This window comes from Rhincodon typus, chromosome 4 (genome assembly GCF_021869965.1).
Source record: "Rhincodon typus isolate 14 chromosome 4, sRhiTyp1.1, whole genome shotgun sequence".
Lineage (NCBI taxonomy): Eukaryota > Metazoa > Chordata > Chondrichthyes > Orectolobiformes > Rhincodontidae > Rhincodon > Rhincodon typus.
This window is the reverse complement of record NC_063335.1, coordinates 110,935,643-110,955,444: the sequence shown is the minus strand read 5'-3', so window position 1 is coordinate 110,955,444 and position 19,802 is coordinate 110,935,643. Positions and strand designations below refer to the sequence as shown.

The window sequence follows — 19,802 nt, the reverse complement described above, 5'->3', positions numbered from 1 at the left end:
CGGTATCAATGTGCTATTTGTGGCATTGACTTCCAGTTCTGTATGTTGCTGCCACACACAGACTGCAGAGACCCACGCAACCATTAAAAAATTTGCAGGGAACGCTGGTAGAGAGATTTAGCAATTCTAGCATGAGTGACTAACAGATAGTATACAAGTGCAACAAGTCATTAAGAAAGCTAATGAATGTTATCCTTTATTACAAGAAGAATTGAATATCAAAGGATGTTGTGCATCAGTTACATAGGGCATTAATGTCACCACATCTCAAATAGAGTTTGAGCTCCTTATTTAAGAGTAGATATAAGTTCAGAGGAAAGTTACTGGATTGATATCTTGAATGAATGGGTTAATTTATAAGGAAAAGTTGGACAGACTGGGCTTTTTTCTGCAGTCATAACCTGTTTGGGAAGAATGCTTGATAATCAAGCCCCACTATTCCATCAGCTATAACAAATCTTTACAAACATAATTAAACCTCAAATAAAATCCATTTATCTGACTGACTGCAATTTAGAACCTTAAAATAACACACACTAGGTTTCATCGTGAACAGGAGAAGTAGCTCTATTCTAAACACTTAGACTTTAATACTAGTGATAAAGGATATGGATTATTAATTACCAAACTACTACCAGTAAGCATAAGCTATATCTTTTAACTCAAGTACACATATTCATGAATAACACCAAAGACTGAATTATAAAGGGAAAACACTGTGGATGCTGTAAATCTGAAATAAAAACAGAAAATACCAGAGAAACTCAGCAGGTCTGGCAGCATCTGTGGAGAGAGAAATAGAGTTAACATTTTGAGTCTAAAGTCTCTCCTTCAGAACAGTTAAAAGTCACATTTAGACTAAAACCCACATGCTGCTGATTAAAAATCTGAACTCTAAAATAAATTATATTAATACATATAAGTCATTCACTTTAAATTACAATACCCAAATGCCTTATGTTCTGAACAATTTTAGTTATACACTTAGAACTTTGATCCAATTGTATTTCAATTAATGGTTGATAACAAGTAAAAGCACTGAGGTTTTTTTCCCATTACCTTAAATGATATTAGTCTTAACAGAAAAGCTTCTGGAAATCATGTTGTCATATCTATAACTGTTAAGATATGTTGATGATCTGCATTCATTTTGATTGTGGCCCGACACAATCTACAAACACTGTACTGAATAGTTCCTTAAAAACTAGCATAAGCATTAAAGGAGCAGATTGATTACATGTTGATGTTTTCTCACTATCTGACATGTAAGGCATGTTTCACAGCACTGCACTACATCCTTATGAAGTTTTTACCATGTAAAAGATCAGCTTTATCGATGACTTAGCTTTCCATGTTCCGAAACAGCCTGCCATAGCAACTTCATGAATCTCAATTAACCATGATATATAAAACACTTCTTGTGAATTATCCTCAACCTTAAAGAAAGTTTCAACAACTCTAACAACAATGCCTGAAGCATTGTATCAAATCCTGGTGATGGATTTTGTTCAGCCATTATGTTGATCCCTACATGTGTTAGAAAAATACCTGAAACTTGTTCTTGTAAATTTTTCACCTCTCTAACCTTGTTTCTTTTCTTTTCAAATCATAAGCTTCACTCCAACCAAATCATTCCCAAGGAATAAGTTAACTCAATCCATGGGTAATTTCTTAACCATTCCTACCGTCACTGATTTGGACAAATTCTAATTTTACCTTATCAAAAGAAGCAGGATATACTCCCCAGTTATCCTATTCATTTGGTGTTCATTGTGCTCTATGGAGGCAGAACAAGGAATACAAAGTTACAGCTGCAAAGAAATTTGAGAGATCCATTCAGAAGTGTAATAACAGCAGGGAAGAAGCTGCTCTTGAACCTGTCGGTACATGTGTTTAAGCTTTTGTATCTTCTGCCTGATTGAAGAGGTTGGAAGAGATTATAACTGGGGTCTTTGATGATGCTGGCTGCCTTTCAGTGGCAGCGAGAAGTGTAGATGCAGTCAATGGATAAAATGTTGGCTTGCATGGTGGACTGGGCTGTGGTCACAACTCTCTGTAGTTTCTTACGGTCCTGGGCAGAGTAGTTGTCATACCAAGCCATGATGCATCCAGATAGAATGCTTTCTATAGTGCATCTGTAAAAGTTGGTGAGAGTCCTTATGGATAAGCTGAATTTCCTTAGCCTCCTGAGGAAGAAGAAGCATTGTTGTGCATTCAACCGAGTGTGGCATCAAGGAGCCCTCGCAAAACTGGAATCAATGGGAATCAGGGACCAACCTCTCCACTGGTTGAACTTGTATCTGGCACATAGGAAGATGGTCGTGGTTGTTAGAGGTCAAACATCTCAGCTCCAGGACATCTCTGCAGGATTTCTTCAGGGTAGCGTCCTAGGCTCAACCATCTCCAGCTGCTCCATCAACGACCTTCCTTTCATTATAAGATCAGAAGTGGGAATGTTCACTGATGATTGCACAATGTTCAGTCCCTTCCATGACTCCCCAGATACTGAAGTAGTCCACATTCAAATGCAATAAGATCTGGACAATATCTGACAAGTATCAAGCAACTCTTACACCACAAAAATGCCAAGCAATAGCCATCACCAATAGGAGACAATCTAACTACTGCCCCATGACATTCAGTGGCATTGCCATCACTGAATCCCCCACTATCAACATCCTTGGAGTTACCATTGACCAGAAACTCAACTGGACTCACCACATATACACAGTGGCACCAAGTGCATGTCAGAGGCTAGGAATATTATGGCAAGTAACAGACTCCCCAAAGCATGTCCACCATCTACAAGTCACAAATCAGGAATGCAATGGAATACTCTCCACTTGCCTCAAAGAGACCAGTTCCAACAACATTCAAGAATCTCGACATCACCCAGGACAATGCAGTCTGCTCGATTGGCAGCACATCCACCGCCTTCAACATTAACTCTGTCCACTGCAGCAGCAGTGTGTAGAGTGTACTTCCTGCAAAATGCACCTTCCTAACCTGTGACATCTACCACTTAGAAGACAAGGCTGGCAGATGTATGTGATGCACACAAGAAGACAACTCAACATCGCTAACTGCACTGCAATTAGGAATGGGCAATAAATGCTGCCCTTGCCTTGATCAAAAAGTCAAAAATCCTATACTGTAGGAAACAGAAGAAGAGGCAGGAAGGAACAGAGAGCAGAAGAAGTAGAGATGGTGAAAAATTGTGCAATTCTTGGAAAGATAGTGGAGGCCATGAGCTGTTGTTAGAGGTAGTTCTTTATTTTAATTCTCCCCTAGGTTTTAGTGGAGTTAGTTAACCTGCTATTTCATATTTACACTCCATTTCTGCAATTAATCTCATAAGCTTTGTCATGAACTTAAAGTTAGCTCACTATTTAAAAATAACTGTTAGCTGGCTGGGCTTAACATCAAAGTTTTCACAGATGCTACATGATAGCCTTAAGAAGGTAATGGCAAACAAAGCTCTGTCCTTATTGAGCAATTGTGTTTGCAGTTACAACATATGTAACAGATAAAACACTGAAACCTCATTATATTCCCATAAATGAGAAATGAACCACCATTTCTAAATTCCTTCTGAACTCTCGTTGTTTACAAAGGCTTAATTTAAAAGAGTAGTTGTGATTTATAGCATAGAGATTCTGTTTGATCAGTTATACATGTTTCACTAACGTCAGTGAATGTTTATCAGGGTGAATGAGGAGGGAGTAGCGATTTTTTTGGTGATTTAGTTAATAATGCTACACTGGTAAACATTGGATATTTGCCATTGAATGTCTGACAGTAAAGCAGATATTGGCTAGAATTGATCATACAAATTGAATACTACAATAAAGTTATATTTCTATTGAGTCATTACTATAATAAAATATTCAAATAGGCTCTGCAGGAACATTATAAAATAAAATGCAAGATTAATTCCTGAGAAAAGAGGGTCATCATGTTGTGAAGTAAGGTATGTGATTTATATATATTTTACTACGAATTATTTAAGCATTTAGATTTTGAACCAGTGGCCTGTGTCTATAAAAGGATTTAATGACTAACTTGTGTTTCTGTAGCATGTTGACCTCTTTTAAAACACGCTGTGAAAGAGAGACATCCTGGAGAGTAATGAGGTTTCATTTTGTTTGGGTGAGTTTGACAAGTGAACAGAGCAAACATCTGCACATTATGTTACAGATAGAAGGATCCAGAATTCTTGATGCATATTCTTAATGCTCCTGAAGAAAGGGGATAGGTTTGAACTGTTAGGAAATAGGTTTCTTCAGAGTAAGTAGTTCAATTTGAAAGTTCCAGATCAGCAGTGTCCAGTTAAAGCCCTGAGGGGGTTTTTGAAGCTGAGAAAATATCAGGTCAATTGTATAAAAAATTGAGGAAGAAACTATCAGAGTTTCAAAGGAAATAATTGCAGCCACAGTTAAATTAGGTAGTAGAGATGTGATAGAGAAGGGAGACAACAATAGAAATTGCTGGAGGAACTCTGTAGGCCTGGCAGAATGTTTGGAGATAAAGCAGAGTTAACGTTTCGCATCGAATGACCCTTCCTCAGAATTCAGAAGGCAATTCTCACTGATGTGAGTACTTTCAAGGAATACTGTTGGAATTAATAGGATTATATTTTACTGTGTGTTTTGAAATTTTTAAACACGTTATATGTAAATAGTTTGGGTTTTTTTTCTATTTCATCTTCATTACTGTGGCATGATGAATTTCTGTTTTATTATTGAGCCTCAGGAAAAAGGGTTAGCCATTTAAGACTGAAATAGAGTGCTATAAAAAGAGGTTGACCCCCACCCACCCCCGAGAATTAAAACTGAAACAGCCAAAGAGAAGCATGCACCCCTTAAGAAAGAAAGAACCATTATAATGAAAAGATGGCTTTGTTTTTTTTTCCTTTAAAACCTTAACTCTATTATATTACTAGATCCATGTCTCATTAATCTAGAATTGCACATTTTACACTAATTCTACATATATACAACATTGAACACTATCGTTTCTATCTTATATAAACATTTTTCTTTTAAACTCACGGTAACGCATCCATGATAATATTTTCATGACCAGCAACATGTACAATCTGTAAATTAAGTGCTTGTAACATGAGACTCCAATGAAATAATCTGGTGTTCTTGTCCTTAAATCTTTCCAAATGTGTCAAAGAATTGTGATTGGTATATACAGCCATCTCTGATGCCTTGTTTGCAATGTAAATATTAAAGTGTTGTAAAGCCATTACCAAACTCAAATACTCTCTTCCAATGGTTGAATATTCTTTCTGGTGGGCATTGAGTTTTTGTTTGAAAAATAACTGATTGGCCTTTCAATTCCAAAATCATCCTTCTGTAACAACACAGCTCCAACACCTACATTGCTTTCTTCGATAGTGACTTTGAAGGGTTTCAAGAAAGTTGTGTGGCTAAAACTGGTATGGTGGTTAACACTGCTTTTAAATTCTCAAATGCCTCCTGGCATTGTTCTGCCCACCAAAATTTCGGGTTCTTCTTTAGCAAATCCGTCAGCACTGCCATCAAGCTACTATAGTTTGGTACAGATTTCCTGTAGAATCCGCTCAATCCCAAAAATCATAGCAATTCCTTCTTCGAGGATTGTCTTGGAAGTTCCTCGATGGCCTTCATCTTCACATTCCTTGTCTGTATCTGATGTTGTGCCCTAAGAATATTACTTCAGCCTTTTGCAAATTCTGTTTTTGCCAAGTTTATGACTAACTTCCGTAGTCTCTCAAAGAGCTCTACCAAGTGCTCCATGTGATCTTTCCATGAATGGCTAAAGATCACTAAGTCATCTATGTACATGACGCAATTAGTCAATCCCGCCACAACTCTGTTCGCAAGTCTTTGAAAAGTGGCTGCTGCATTTTTCATTCCAAAGGGCATGATTTTAAATTGACATAGCCCGTTTGGGGTTACAAAAGCAGAAACATCTTTCACTCCCTCTGACAAAGGTAGTTGCCAGTAACTTTGAAGTAAGCCCAACTTTGTGATGTAAGTGGCTTGTCCTACTTTTTCCACAAAATCCTCCAGCCTTGGAATTGGGTATGAGTCAGATTTAGTCATGGTATTGATCTTCCAATAATCTGTGCAGAATCGTTGAGTGCCATCAGGTTTGTGAACCAACACAATCGGTGAACTCCATTCACTTTGACTCAGCTCGATGATGTCTTCTCGATGCATTGCTTATACTTCCTTCTGAACCTGTGCTGCTTTGAGAGGATTAAGCTTGTAGGGGTGTTGTGTTATCGGAATGGCATTCCCTATGTCAACCTCATGTATTATGGTATTAGTCCTCCCCATTCTATTTCTACATATGTCCTTATAGCACTGAAACAAGTCTTTCAAATCCATTCTCTGCTCCTGGATCAGATAGTTCACTATCGTATCCCATTCCTTGAGGACTTCCTCATTGTTCAACTTATTCTGAGGCACATCAAAATCCACAACATTAGGATTTGAATCTTCACTCTGAGTGGCAGTAACTAATACCTGTTTCTCCATTTCCCTTTCCCTGTCATAGTAATGTTTCTGCATGTTCACACGACATACCCAATAATTTTTTTTTTCTATCTGGCAACTTTACCAGATAATTCACCAGACTTTTTTAACTGTTTTAACTTTCTGATCCTCGATATGAGTTCTTATCACTTCTGGAAATGAGTTTTTAAACTCCTCCAGCAGAATAACATCTCTAAGATCTTCACACGTCTTTTCTATCTTTAATGCTGTCATCCATATATCAAAGTTGCTCCGTTTAATTCTTTCAAATTCGATATAAGTCTGACATGTTTCCTTTCTCGGATTTCTGAACCGTTGTCTCTATTCTTCTGGTACCAATTCATAGGCACTCAAATAGCCCATTGTACTGCTTCATATTCTCTTGATATCTCCTCTGACAGCAATGCAAACACCTCACTCACCCTGCCTACCAACTTGGTCTGAATTAAAATTGCTCACATTGTCTCTGGCCAGTTCATCTGTTTAGCCAATTTCTCAAAGGCAATAACAAAGGCTTCTACATCTTTTTCATTAAACTTTGGTAAGGTTTTGACATATTTGTATTTATCCTTAACAGGCTGTTGGCTACAATGAGTTTGCTCTTCGTCACTTCTAACTTGTACTTTTATTTCTGTCATTTGAAGTTTTTTTTCTTCAAGTTCCAACTTCATCTTTTCCAACTCAAATCTTCTTTCCCTTTCTTCTTTATCAGCTAGGAATCTTCTTTTCCTTTCTTTATCTTCTAACTCCAATTGTCTAATTTGCAATTTAATTTTTTCTAACTCCACTGCACTTAACTGTTTCTCTGATATACCTAAATGCTTGACTAACTCTGTTACAATTTTAGCTTTCTTCTTATTCCTAGTTAAACCCAATTCTAGTCTGTTTGCTAATTTTAAAAGTGCCCCCTTTTTCTGTCTTTCTAAACTTTCTTGTCAAATTGGGAAGCATCTTCGTCCCCCGAAACCTCTTTAGTAATGTTAAGAGCCATTTCCCCACTTTTGATTTAACCAACAACAAGCAACATAAATTAAACAGATTTTCTACTTCTCACTTAGGTTTTATTTAAAGATCTAGGACATTAGTCCCCAAGTCTGTTTAAATCTGTTAGGACCTTTCATAACTCTGTTCAAATCTCTCCAAATCCGTTCAGATCCATTCATATCCATCCAAACCCATTCAGATCCATTCAGATCCATCCAAATTCATTCGGATCTGTTCAAATCTGTTCAAATCCATTCAAATTCATCCAAATCCCAGACACAAACTGGCCAGATCCCACACCCGAGCCCCCAAACTGTTATAAGCAGAGGTTGACCCCAACCACCCAACCCTGGGAATCAAAACTGAAACACCCAAAGAGAGGCACCTCGACCTATAATCTATAAAAAGAGTGTGAAAGGTGGTGTAACCTGCCTTTCAGCAACTTTTAGTGGTTAAATAAAATAAATCCCCAGCACTCATTATACAGCCAACTTTATAGCCAGCCACCTCGGCGAGCAAATCAACAACTTCACTCACTTTACAAGCAACAAGTAACAATTTATTAATCTAACTCTAGCAGTGAATAAATTAACTAAACTAGTAACAAAGTGAACAAACCCTTTAATCATGTGCTGTTCTAATAAATACAAATCCCACTTATATAAAATTAAAAAAAGACATAGAATTTAGTCTCAGCCAGGTTATGTGTCTTCTGGAATGTTCTGTGCCTTCTCCATTGAATGTTCTGTCAGGAACGCTTTCTCCGTTGATTCTTCTGTCAGGAATATTAACTAGTTGTGCCATAGGTACCTTTGATTTAGATGGTGCTTTCTCTAAAACTTAGAGAAGACTACAAGAGCCAGCAATGCTCTCTTGAAAGCTGAGAGCTGTTAACTCTGGCAGATTGCAGTTTGCTCTACTGTCTTTGTCCAACTCCCCTCTTCTTTTTACCCTTGATAACATATCAATTTCCTACAATAGGATTGGTCCTATGTTGTCAAAACCATCAGATTTAAATTTAATCGGTTTTTGGAATCTAAGTGCTTGGTTCAAGTTGATTGGCTAAATTCAAAACTTGTTGTCTTGATAACAAAACAAAACTGCTGCTTGGCCTGCTAACTGTATGGACTTTTGATACAAATGTTTCAATTTGGGTGCTCTCTTTATACTTTCAAACTTTTAAGCTGCTGACAGACATTTTGTTTAAATCTCTAAGCATAGAAAAAGCACAGTTGTTTAAAGGGACCACGTAATACTTTCCCGCCTAGCATTTTACAAACACCAATATTTTACAAACACCAAATTCTAACATCCTGCCTCCCAAACCACAAGTACTCTATCCTACTTCACAACAAGAGAGAAGTCTTTTTGCACTCAAAGGCTCACATATCTTTGGAAGTGACTACCATATATAGCGCTGTGGATGCTCTGTTGTGGATTACATTCAAGGTTCAAATCAATAGAGGTTCGGATACCAAGGGACATCAAGGCTTAGAGTGAGCAGGTCAAAAAGTGGAGGTGAGTTTGAAGGTAAATAAAGAGTGAGGCATTCTCAAAAGGCCTTAGATGGCCTACTCCTGCTCCCAACATTGTGTTTCAGTTTTTATTTAACCATTCGCTCGGTTTATCAGCTGTTGATTAGGTTCAGCAGGCAAATTTCATTGAAGTACATTCCATTTGCTTCTGGTTATTTTCAACACATTGTCGACAAACTGAACTGTTGATTCTTTGGATGCATATTCAGTTGAAACATTGCTCTCTGGAGCACGGTTGCAAATAGACCCTGCCACTTTCAATGGAGATGCCTACCATCTCTGCAGATAATATCATTTTATTTCCTGCTGGATACTTACTTAGTTTGAAGTCAACATCATAAACAAGCAACTTTGACACCACTTGTACAAGACCAATTGAGTAACATTATCATATAAATTCATTCTATACAACGGAACTGGTAAACAGAGATAGTAGGAACTGCAGATGCTGGAGAATCCGAGACAACAAGGTGCAGGGCTGGATGAACACAGCAGGCCAAGCAGCATCATAGGAGCAGAGAGGCTGACGTTTCGGGCCTAGACCCTTCATCAGACTATACTTTTAGGGAACTGGTAAACAGTTTGCCTGAATACCTAGTATTATTTCATTATGGTTTAGCAAACTATACAGAGATAAGTTCATGTTTGTACTAGCATAAGCTTCTAGCTTGTCACGTATCTTGAAGGATAGCAATGTTTTTGGCTCCTTCATCTGACAGAAATTGAGTTACTTCACCCTGGAATATCAGCCTCCCAAAAGGTTTTATGTTCCAAATTACACCCACAGTAAATGCATTAGATAATCTCAGTTTGTCAGAAGCCTTGCCCAATCGTATGACATTTTCTGGAGACTCTCTCCACCGTTGTACAGAAGAAACCAGATGATCTTCCAAGTTGCAGCGGTCTGTCGTCACATATCCATTCTAACGGCAAAAATAATACTGTTCTCTCCTTGAATCTCTCACACTATAGTCTGAATTGTATCAGGACTTTTGGGAGGGTTTGTCGCTGCAGGCAGTGAGAGCTCTCTTGCTTTATCATATGAAATTCACCTCATTAATTACTTACCCTGTGTCTATAGTGTCTGTCACATCTGATTTCCACACCATCTTACCCCATGCTGTTCCCAGAGCAACTCATCACTCAGAAGATTTCTGCAGAAAGTCCAGCACTCCTTGTGCCATTTTTGGAAGTGTAGCTGGGCAAGCATTGGCAATCTGTCATCGCCCCTCAATCTGGCATTTCCCCCCAATCTAACATAGCCACTCAATCTGACATTGAGCCTCAATCTGGCATTGCCGCCAAACTGGTATTGCCCCTCAGTCTGGTGTTGCCTGTCAAACTGGCATGGCCCCTCAATCTGGTATTGCCCCTCAGTCTGGCATTGCCCCTCAGTCTGGTGTTGCCTGTCAATCTGGCATGGCCCCTCAATCTGATATTACCCCTCAATCTGGTATTGCCCCTCAGTCTGGCATTGCCCTTCAATCTGGCATGGCCCCTCAATCTGGCATTGCCCCTCATTCTGGCATTGCCCCTCAATCTGGCATTGCCCCTCAATCTGGCATTGCCCTTCAATCTGGCATTGCCCCTCAATCTGGCATTGCCCTTCAATCTGGCATTTCCCCTCAACCTAGCATTGCCCTTCAATCTGGCATTGTCCCTCAGTCTGGTGTTGCTGCTCAGTCCGGCATTGAGCCTCAGCAAAATGGCACAACAGCCACAGAGCCATGTTGCCCAAGACATGTTACTGTCATGGCTGATACTCTTTCACATCATGCACAGTAAACTCTGAGACAAGGGCAAAGACTTTCATTTACAGGAAGCAAAAGAGAACACAACGAACAGAAGTCGAGAAAGGTTTGATGCTTGCCCCCGACGGAGGCAACGAGATCTCAACATTATGACCAAAGATTGCAGTCAGCGATTGTGTACTGCATCCCCAGCATTCTACTGTTGAAACTGAGTGTCTGTCAGACACTGTTTGGTTTATAGCACCCAATACGTGGAAAGCATCAGCTTCTTGCTCCTCCTCAATGTCCTCCTCCTCCTCAGAAAACTGCACCTATTCCTACCCTTCTTTGGCATCCAGCATGTCGCTTCATTACCTGCTCTGAATGTGCAGAGCATAGCTCTCCAGAATAATGTGATACACTCTGCACTAAAATGGAGGGTCCCAACCACCCACACCCCCACACTACCCAACTCCTTTACATTCCCCCCTCTGGAGGCCATGATGGTGGTCACAGTCAATAACACCCCCCACCCCGCTCCTGTAGGCTACCGTGCCCTCTGATGCTGTTCCACATACCTCCCATTCAACTCGAGAATCCTACACCACCTCTCTAAGAAATGTTTCTTCAGCACTGCAAAGCTCTCCTTAAACAAAGCCATCACTTCTCCAGTTCTGAAGAAAAGTCATATTGGACTTGAAACATTAACTCTGCTTCTCCCTACACAGATGCTGCCAGAGTTTCTCCAATATTTCCTGCATTTGTTTCAGTCATTGTTCCCCCTTGCTTCCTTTCCTATTTTCCTGAACACCTTTATAACTTAAAAATATTAATGAGGTCACCCTTCAGCCATCTGTTTGCCAGATAAAACTTAGCCTTTCCTGAAATCTACTGGACCCTAGTTCTAGTATCATCCTTCGGATTTTTTTTCACCTGTTTGACAGTTCTAACCTTTTTTTTCAATTATAGAGACCGGAGAGTTTATAGGGTGTATTCTAACAAAAGTTGAACTTATGTTATATTTAAATTGTATATAAACTCAAAAATTTGATCTTACATGTTTAACAAAGTTTAACTTTTTTTATTTATTTTTAATGACTTTTTTTTTCAGGTACCACTTCCAGTTCCTGGGGTAGTGAACCATTATGGTACAATGCAAAGCAATGATATGATATGAAAAGGCCAATTCCACATTAAGGAATTGCCACGGCACTTGCTGAAGATTAACTCTCCTCAAATTTTGCTTTGGACTCCAAGTTCAGGAAATGGCAGGTGTTAATATCTCACTGGGCACAGAGGCAACCATCTCTCCAGATCACACAGATGTCACCAACTCTTCTTGGTTGCTGAGCAAAACAGTGCCTGAAAGAAATGGCAGCGTCCAGGTGAATGGGAGTGCTGTGAAAGAGTGTACTCAAATCGCGATTCCCACGGAGGTCTACCTCATCCTTGCAGGCATCAGTTTGCTGGAAAACCTGCTGGTGATTATTGCAGTGATCAAAAACAGGAATCTACATTCCCCAATGTACTTCTTCATCTGCAGTCTAGCCATTTCAGACATTCTGCTGAGCTTGACCAAGGCGTGGGAAGCAGTGACAATATCTGTAATATCTGGAAAGGAACATCTGGTCACTCATGCTTTGATAAAGATATTGGATGACATATATGACTCATTATTGTGCATTTCGTTCATAGCTTCCGTCTTCAATTTGGCAGCAATCACAACCGACAGATACATAACTATTTTCCATGCTCTGCGCTACCACAACATCATGACTAGAAAGCGAGTGGCAGTCATTATTGCAGCAATATGGATCTTTTGTACTTTTACTGGTATCATCATGATCTCTTTCGCCAAATATGAAGGCATTGTTAGCTTCTTTTTTGTATTGTTCTTCATAACGCTTGTTCTCATTTTATCCCTTTATATATTCATATTCCTACTGGCTCAAATACATGCCAAACGGATTCGATCACTTCCAGGTTACAGAGCCCATCGACGAACCAATTTTAAAGGACCCCTCAGACTAACTATCCTCCTCGGGATATTTATTGTCTGTTGGGCCCCATTTTCCCTTCACTTCACCCTCTATCTGTTCTGCCCTTCAAACCCATACTGTGCATGTTTCATATGCCTCTTTCAGGTGGACCTCATCTTCATCATGTGCCACTCAATTATTGACCCTCTTATTTATGCATTCCAAAATCCCGAATTATGCAATACTTTCAAAAAAATGCTGTGTTGCTTTAAAAGGCAGGCCTAACTGTGTAGTTCAGCTGCTTGCTCTAATGGCTAGTTGAGTATAACAAACCAACAAAGCCCAGATTTGGTCTCCTGGCTGTGCTGATTTCTCTGATAAGGATGCTATAGTTGGCAGCCCTTTCATCTCTGAGTTAGAAGGTTGTGAGTTCACATTCCATTCCAGAAACTTGAAGACCGATCCTAGACTGTCACTTTGGTGTATTAATGAGGGTATGTTATACTGAAATTTAGACAGACATTAAAGCAGAGCCCTGTCTTCTCTTTCAGAGGGTTATGGCCCTATCCAAAGAAGAGAAGGGAACTTTCCCTAACATCCTGACCAATGTTTACCCCTCAATTCACAACATTAAAGCTGTCTTGCAGACTTGATGGGCCAAAGGGCTTTTTCTGTGCTGCAGCTCTCTATGACTAAAGACAGATGGTCTGGTCAATATCACATTGCTGTTCATAAGAGCATGTATGCTAATTAGTTGTTGTGTTTCCTACATCATGATATTGACTACATTTCAACAATTGCTTTATTGACTCTGAAGTGCATCGGGACATCCTGTGGTAATGAAGGATTCTACATGAATGCAAGTTCATTTTTTTCTTTATCACAATCCTGGGCTGCTCCTTGGAAAGAAGAAAAATCCTTTGGGGTTTCTGCTCCTTATCAATATCTAGCAACAACACGGGAAGTATAACGTGGGTATACAACAGGCAAAGATTGAATTCCACTAGTGTCAGCTGTAAAGGCCTCCCAAACTCACTGTCAAGTGCCTGCAATACAAGGTTACAAGATTAACAGTGGTATTTTCAGGAATGAATATTGACAGGGTGGTCCATTAACCCTACATACGCTAGGATACTTGGACCATTATGACTAAGCATTTCATTAACCACAGTGCACCTGAGAGAACATCAGCAATGCTATATTGATAAATTATATCAACAAAATGAGTATTGCTGTTCGATGGAAAGTTTCCCCCACCTGGAAAAAGAAACATCATATCCAGGATGAGTGACTGATGCAAAATCATCATTTGGCAGTAAATCTGGAATCAGGTTGAATCTTCACTCCAGGTCAATGAGTGGTCTGTGCTCTCTCTAATGGTTTCTAACATAGCTGCAAGGAGTGTTGCTACTATGGTCATTATCGCGCTCACATTCTTTTCCAAATAACTGCTCGTTATTAAGAATGCTGTCACCTCCCACAACATGATGTGAAGCATTTCCTGTTCTCGCGCACGATGTTCCTTAAAGGTGTTAAAATCGAATCAGAGATAGTAGGAACTGTATCTGTTTCAATCTGATTTACCTCTTCACGTGTCAACAATAAACATTTTATTGTGTCTTCATCTTTTTCATCTGGAAACAGAACCGGTCATACCCGAAACATTGACTGCGACTTTCCTCCAGATGCTGCCTGGCTTGCTGTGTTCTTCCAGCCTCCTGTTTGTCTATCTTGGATTCCAGCAAATGCAGTTTATTTGGCTTAATTTGTATCACTGACTGATTGCCAGTACTTGATTGAGAGGGAATAAGGTGAATGTGTCAAAAGGAAACAGCTATGTTGACAGTTATGTGCGTCATGACTTTAAAAATTGATCATTCACTTTTGCGCAAAGTTTCTGGAATGCCTTATGCACAATGGTTATATTAAAGCTAGCTGCTCTACATAAACAGACTGCATGTTTGAGATCATCCAGTTTGGACCAAAAACAAAGATAAAATAAGATATTGAAATAGCAAGGACTGCCAATGCTGGAGTCAGAGATAACACACTGCGGAGCTGGAGGAACATAGCAGGGCAGGCAGCATCAAAGGAACAGGAAAGCTGACGTTTCGGGTCGGGACCCTTCTTCAGAAAAGAAGAAGCTGTGGTCCTCCAGCTCTACACTTTGTTAAAATAAGATATTTCCTGGATGGTGAAAATCTACAAATGGTGAATGTCCAAAGAGCTTTGGAGATTCCAGGTACCGGGATAATTAAAATGTCATGAGCAGACTACAGAAGATAAAGGCTATTAGAATGCTGACCTTTATATCTAGAAGATTAGAACACAAGGAGCTGAAATGATCCATCGGTTATTCCAGGGGCAGCAAATATTTTTAACCTGAAGGTACCTTAATTTTTTAACAAAGAATTGTCAGAAATAAAAGCTATTGGAAGTCACAAGACGGAAAACAAGTTAAAGAATGGACTAATGGCAGAAGCAAATCTTCAGAGGAGCAAGTTTCTTCAACAAGACTTTAAGAAATAGTGTGGGATTATTTGCTGCTGGAGAAGTCATTTACTTTAATTCTTTTCTGATGATCATAGCCACTGCGGAATTTCATTTTGTATGTAGCTCAGGCAAAAAACCAGCTCCTACACCCATGAAATAGGTAAATGCTAAAATATTTTGTTTTCAAAGTTGCACCTTTGATGCTACCCAGACATTAAACTTGCCTTTAGCTTTACCTCATATTGACGACTGGGCAGAATTTGGTCTTTTGTTAAAATAAGACATTTCCCCCCAAATACATACTCGGATGTTGTTTGATTATATATTTTTGAATTGAATGGTTGTCAGAAACTAAGACATTGTGTTGTGAAGTGGCAATTTAAGGGCAGTGATGCGTGGAGAGAGGTGGCATAGAGACCGGGAGTACTGGATGATTGTGCAGTCCATTATACAATAATAACAACTTGTATCAATATACAGAGATAGCAAGAACTGCAGATGCTGGAGACAACACAGTATGAAGCTGGAGGAACACAGCAGGTCAGACAGCATCAGAGGAACAGGAAAGTCAACTTTTCGGGTCAAGGCCCTTCATCAGAAAAGAAGAAGGGTCCTGACCCAAAATGTCAACTTTCCTGTTACTCTGATGCTGCCTGACCTGCTGTGTTCCTCCAGCTCCACGCTTGTATCATCAACAGTGCATATACAAGATTTTGGAAGGCATTTCACTGGAGAATTTCAAAACTAAATATGACACCGATATTACATATTTGGTCAAGTGACCAAAAACTTGGGCACACAGAGGTAAGCTTTGAAGTGTTTTTAAGGCTGAAAGTGAAGTTGGGAGGTGGAAAGAGGTGAAGGGAGGGTTACCCTGAGATTGGAGCCTAAGTAAAAGAAGGCAGAGCCACCAATGGTAAGTAAACAAGAGGCCAGAATGAGATACCTCAGGGGATTGTGGGTCTGGAGGAGATTACAAATAAAACAGGTGACAAGGTTATGGAGGGATTGGAAAACAATGAAGAGAGTTTTCAAATCAAAATGTCACTTGACCTACAGTTAATGTAGGTCACTGAGTACAGAGGTGAGACAGGAATGGGACTTGCTGCAAGTTAAGCCACGTGGCGATGCCTGCCCCAGACAAACCTGTTCCCTCGGTCACTGCTTCAGACATCGGATCGGCCTTCCTGGGAGTCAACCCAAGGAAAGTGACAGGTCTGGACAGTGTCACCAGCCGAGCACTGTGATCCTGTGAGGACCACCTGGTGGAGGTATTCACCGACATCTTCCACCTCTCCCTCCTACAAGCTGAAGGCCCCACCTGCTTCAAGAAGGCCAGCATCATCCCCGTACCTAAGCAAACACACGCAACGTACCTTAATGACTATTGCCCAGTGGCTCTGACTTCAATAATCATGAAGTTCTTCAAGAGGGCTGGTCATGGCCCACCTCAACTCCAGTCTCCCAGCCCGCCTTGATCCTCTACAGTTTGCAATTCAACATAACAGGTCCACAGAGGATGCCATTTCCCTAGCCCTGCACTGCCCCCTGGAATATCTGGACAAGGACACCTACATCAGACTCCTGCTCGTTGACTACAGCTCCACCTTTAACACCATTATCCCCTCCAGACTGATCTCAAAACTGCGTGACCTTAGACTCAGCTCCACCCTCTGCAACTGGATCCTCAGCTTTCTGACCCACGGGCTGCAATCAGTGAGGATAGGTAACTGCACCCCCTCCACAATAACCCTCAACACTGGAACCCCCTAAGGATGCGTCCTCAGCCCCTTACTGTACTCCCTGTACACCAATGACTGTGTTGCCAAATTCTGAATGAATGCCATCTACAAGTTCACTGATGACACCACCATAGTGGGATGGATATCTAACAACAATGAGTCAAAATACTATGGGAGATAGAGGGCTTGGTGACATGGTGCAATTAAAACAATGAAAACAACGTCAGCGAAACTAAAGAACTGATCATCAACTTTGGAAACAAAGGAGGAGAACACACCCCCATTTAGATCAATGGAACTGGCGTTGAGAGAGTGAAGAGCATCAAGTTCCTTGGAGTGACGATAACCGACCACCTGTCCTGGACTTCCCACGTAAATGTGACAGTCAAGAAGGCACAACAATGCCTCTTCTTCCTCAGACGGCTCAGGAAATTTGGCATGTCTTCTATGGATGCACCATTGAAAGCATAATGTCCGGGTGCATAACGATATGGCAACTGCTCTGCCCAGGACCGTAAGAAACTACAGAAGGTGGTGTGCACAGCCCAGACCTTCACGGAAGCCAACCTTCCATCCATAGACTCTATTTACACGGCTCGCTGCTGTGGAAAGGCATCCAATATCATCAAAGACCCATCACACCCTGGTAATGATCTCCTGCAACCTCTTCTGTCAGGCAGAAGATACAGAAGCCTGAACACATGCACCAACAGGTTCAGGAACAGCTGCTTTCTGGCTGTTGTCAGACTGTTGAATGGACTCTAGCCTCAAATAATGTAACCTGCAATGCAACCTTTTTGATCTGTACATTCTTTGCTTGCTGTGATCTGCCTATACCGCTCGGAAACAAAGCTTTTCACTGTATTTCAGTACATGCGACAATAAAATCAAAATCAGAATCAAATCAGGTGGTGAAATTTTGGTTGACCTCAAGCTTATAGAGGGTAGAATGTGGCGGATAGGAAAGAAATAGAATCAGGTAGAGTCGTGTCTACATGGAACAAAGGCAATTCAGTATTTCAGGAACAGATGAGCTTAGATGGGGTTGAAGTCAAGCAATGTTTTTTTTCTTTATTCATTCATGAGATGAGGGAGTCGCTGACCTGGCAGCATTTATTGCCCATCCCTAATTGCCCAGAGTGCAGTTAAGATTCAACCACATTGCTGGTCTGGAGATATATGCAGGCCAGACCAGGTAAGGATGGACAGTTTCCTTCCCTAAAGGGCATTAGTGAGCCAGATGGGTTTTTCCAACAATTGACAATGGAATTCATGGTCGTCATTAGACTCTTAATTCCAGATATTTATCGAATTCAAATTCCACCATCTGCCATGGCAGGATTCGAACCCAGGTCCTCAGAACATTATCTGGGTCTCTAGATTAACAGTCCAGCAATAATACCACTAGGTCATCATCCCCCCTTGCAGAGATGGAAATAGGAGGTCTTACTGACAGTGTGAGTATGAAGTCAGAAACCTATGCTGGAAATAAATGTGACACCTATCTACATGACTGTTACTGAAATGGTAAAATTCAGCACAGGCCTGGCCAGTTTAGTTTGGCTTAAAGTCACCAGGTTATGAGGAACATTTTATTTTTCTAAACCTGATTGGCAAAGGAGTCATACAGCACAGAAGAGGCCTTCGGCCTATCAAATCTGCTCTGACCTACTTATACTTTCCAGCACTCAGCCTCAAAGTCCCAAATGTTATGGCATTTCATGTATTCCTCCACATCCTTTTTTAAAAGTTGTGAGGTTTCAACTACCCTCTCATGCAGTGCATTCCCACCATTGTCTGCATGAAAAAATATTTCCTCAATTCCCCTCTCGACTTCCTGCCTTTCACTTTAAAATCATTGTGAGAGTTTGCTATGGAACTAAAGTTCTAATTATAAATTGAAGGAGAAATAGTTGCAGGGATTGTGAATGGGCAGGAGAGTGGGATTAAATAGAAAAAAAGTCAACCAAGTAGGTAATAATGGGCCAAAGGGCTCTTTTCATGCTGTACTTTTCTATTGTACTACTGGTCAGATGGGATCATTTGGATTGGAAACTGTAGCGTGTTTAATAGTGAAATAAAGCTTTCAAGGTTGATATTTTCAAATTTGATGTATCACATTCTAAAGTTGCTGTTGTCAAGCCATAAATTTGCTGCAGTTTATATTATTTTTAACTTATGTAAAATCAACAACATGTTGTTAAAACTTTCACAGATGGCGTAGTTAAGATCCATCAATATGACTGAAAATAACTCACTCATATTCTGCTCATCTATTTCACAATGAGTTTTAATTTAACAATCAGACAGATGCAATGTATGAAGAAAGCTTATCATTCTTACCTTGTACTCATCTACAAAGCAAATTAATGAATATTCCGCACTATTTATATTTCATGTAAATTTGCATGCTGGTACCTTAGTTACAATATCAAGAATATGATTTAATAAAGAATCCTTAAAAATGTCTTTAACACCATTTTTCTTATGACCCCATTAACTTTAAATCTTGCCATGAAGCACATCTTAGGTTTAGACACGATATCTGTATACCTGATATGGTTATCAAGAAAATGTTTGATAAAGTGCCATGTAATTAATTCATAAGCAAAATTGAAGGATTAAAGCATCAATTTTGTGGAGACAGAATTAACTATGAAATAGAAGCCAACAGCCATGGTGAGCAGTTTTTATCAGACCAAACAGAAAGATCCAACAGAGTTCTAAAGAGACAACAAGGTGCAGGGCTGGATGAACACAGCAGGCCAAGCAGCATCATAGGAGCAGAGAGGCTGACGTTTCGGGCCTA

At 40.1% G+C, this 19,802-nt stretch overlaps 1 protein-coding gene across 1 annotated transcript in view; it reads left to right on the top strand.

Annotated features, from left to right (window-relative positions):
• LOC109925298 (adrenocorticotropic hormone receptor-like) overlaps window positions 1-14,361 on the top strand; it is a 100,728-nt gene extending 86,367 nt beyond the window's left edge. Inside the window, exon 2 of the mRNA XM_048595608.1 lies at window positions 11,891-14,361. Within this exon, the coding sequence (XP_048451565.1) occupies window positions 12,045-13,043 (999 nt within the window). The 5' untranslated portion in view covers window positions 11,891-12,044 and the 3' untranslated portion in view covers window positions 13,044-14,361. The remainder of the gene's footprint in view (window positions 1-11,890) is intronic.
• The last annotated feature ends 5,441 nt before the right edge of the window (window positions 14,362-19,802 follow it).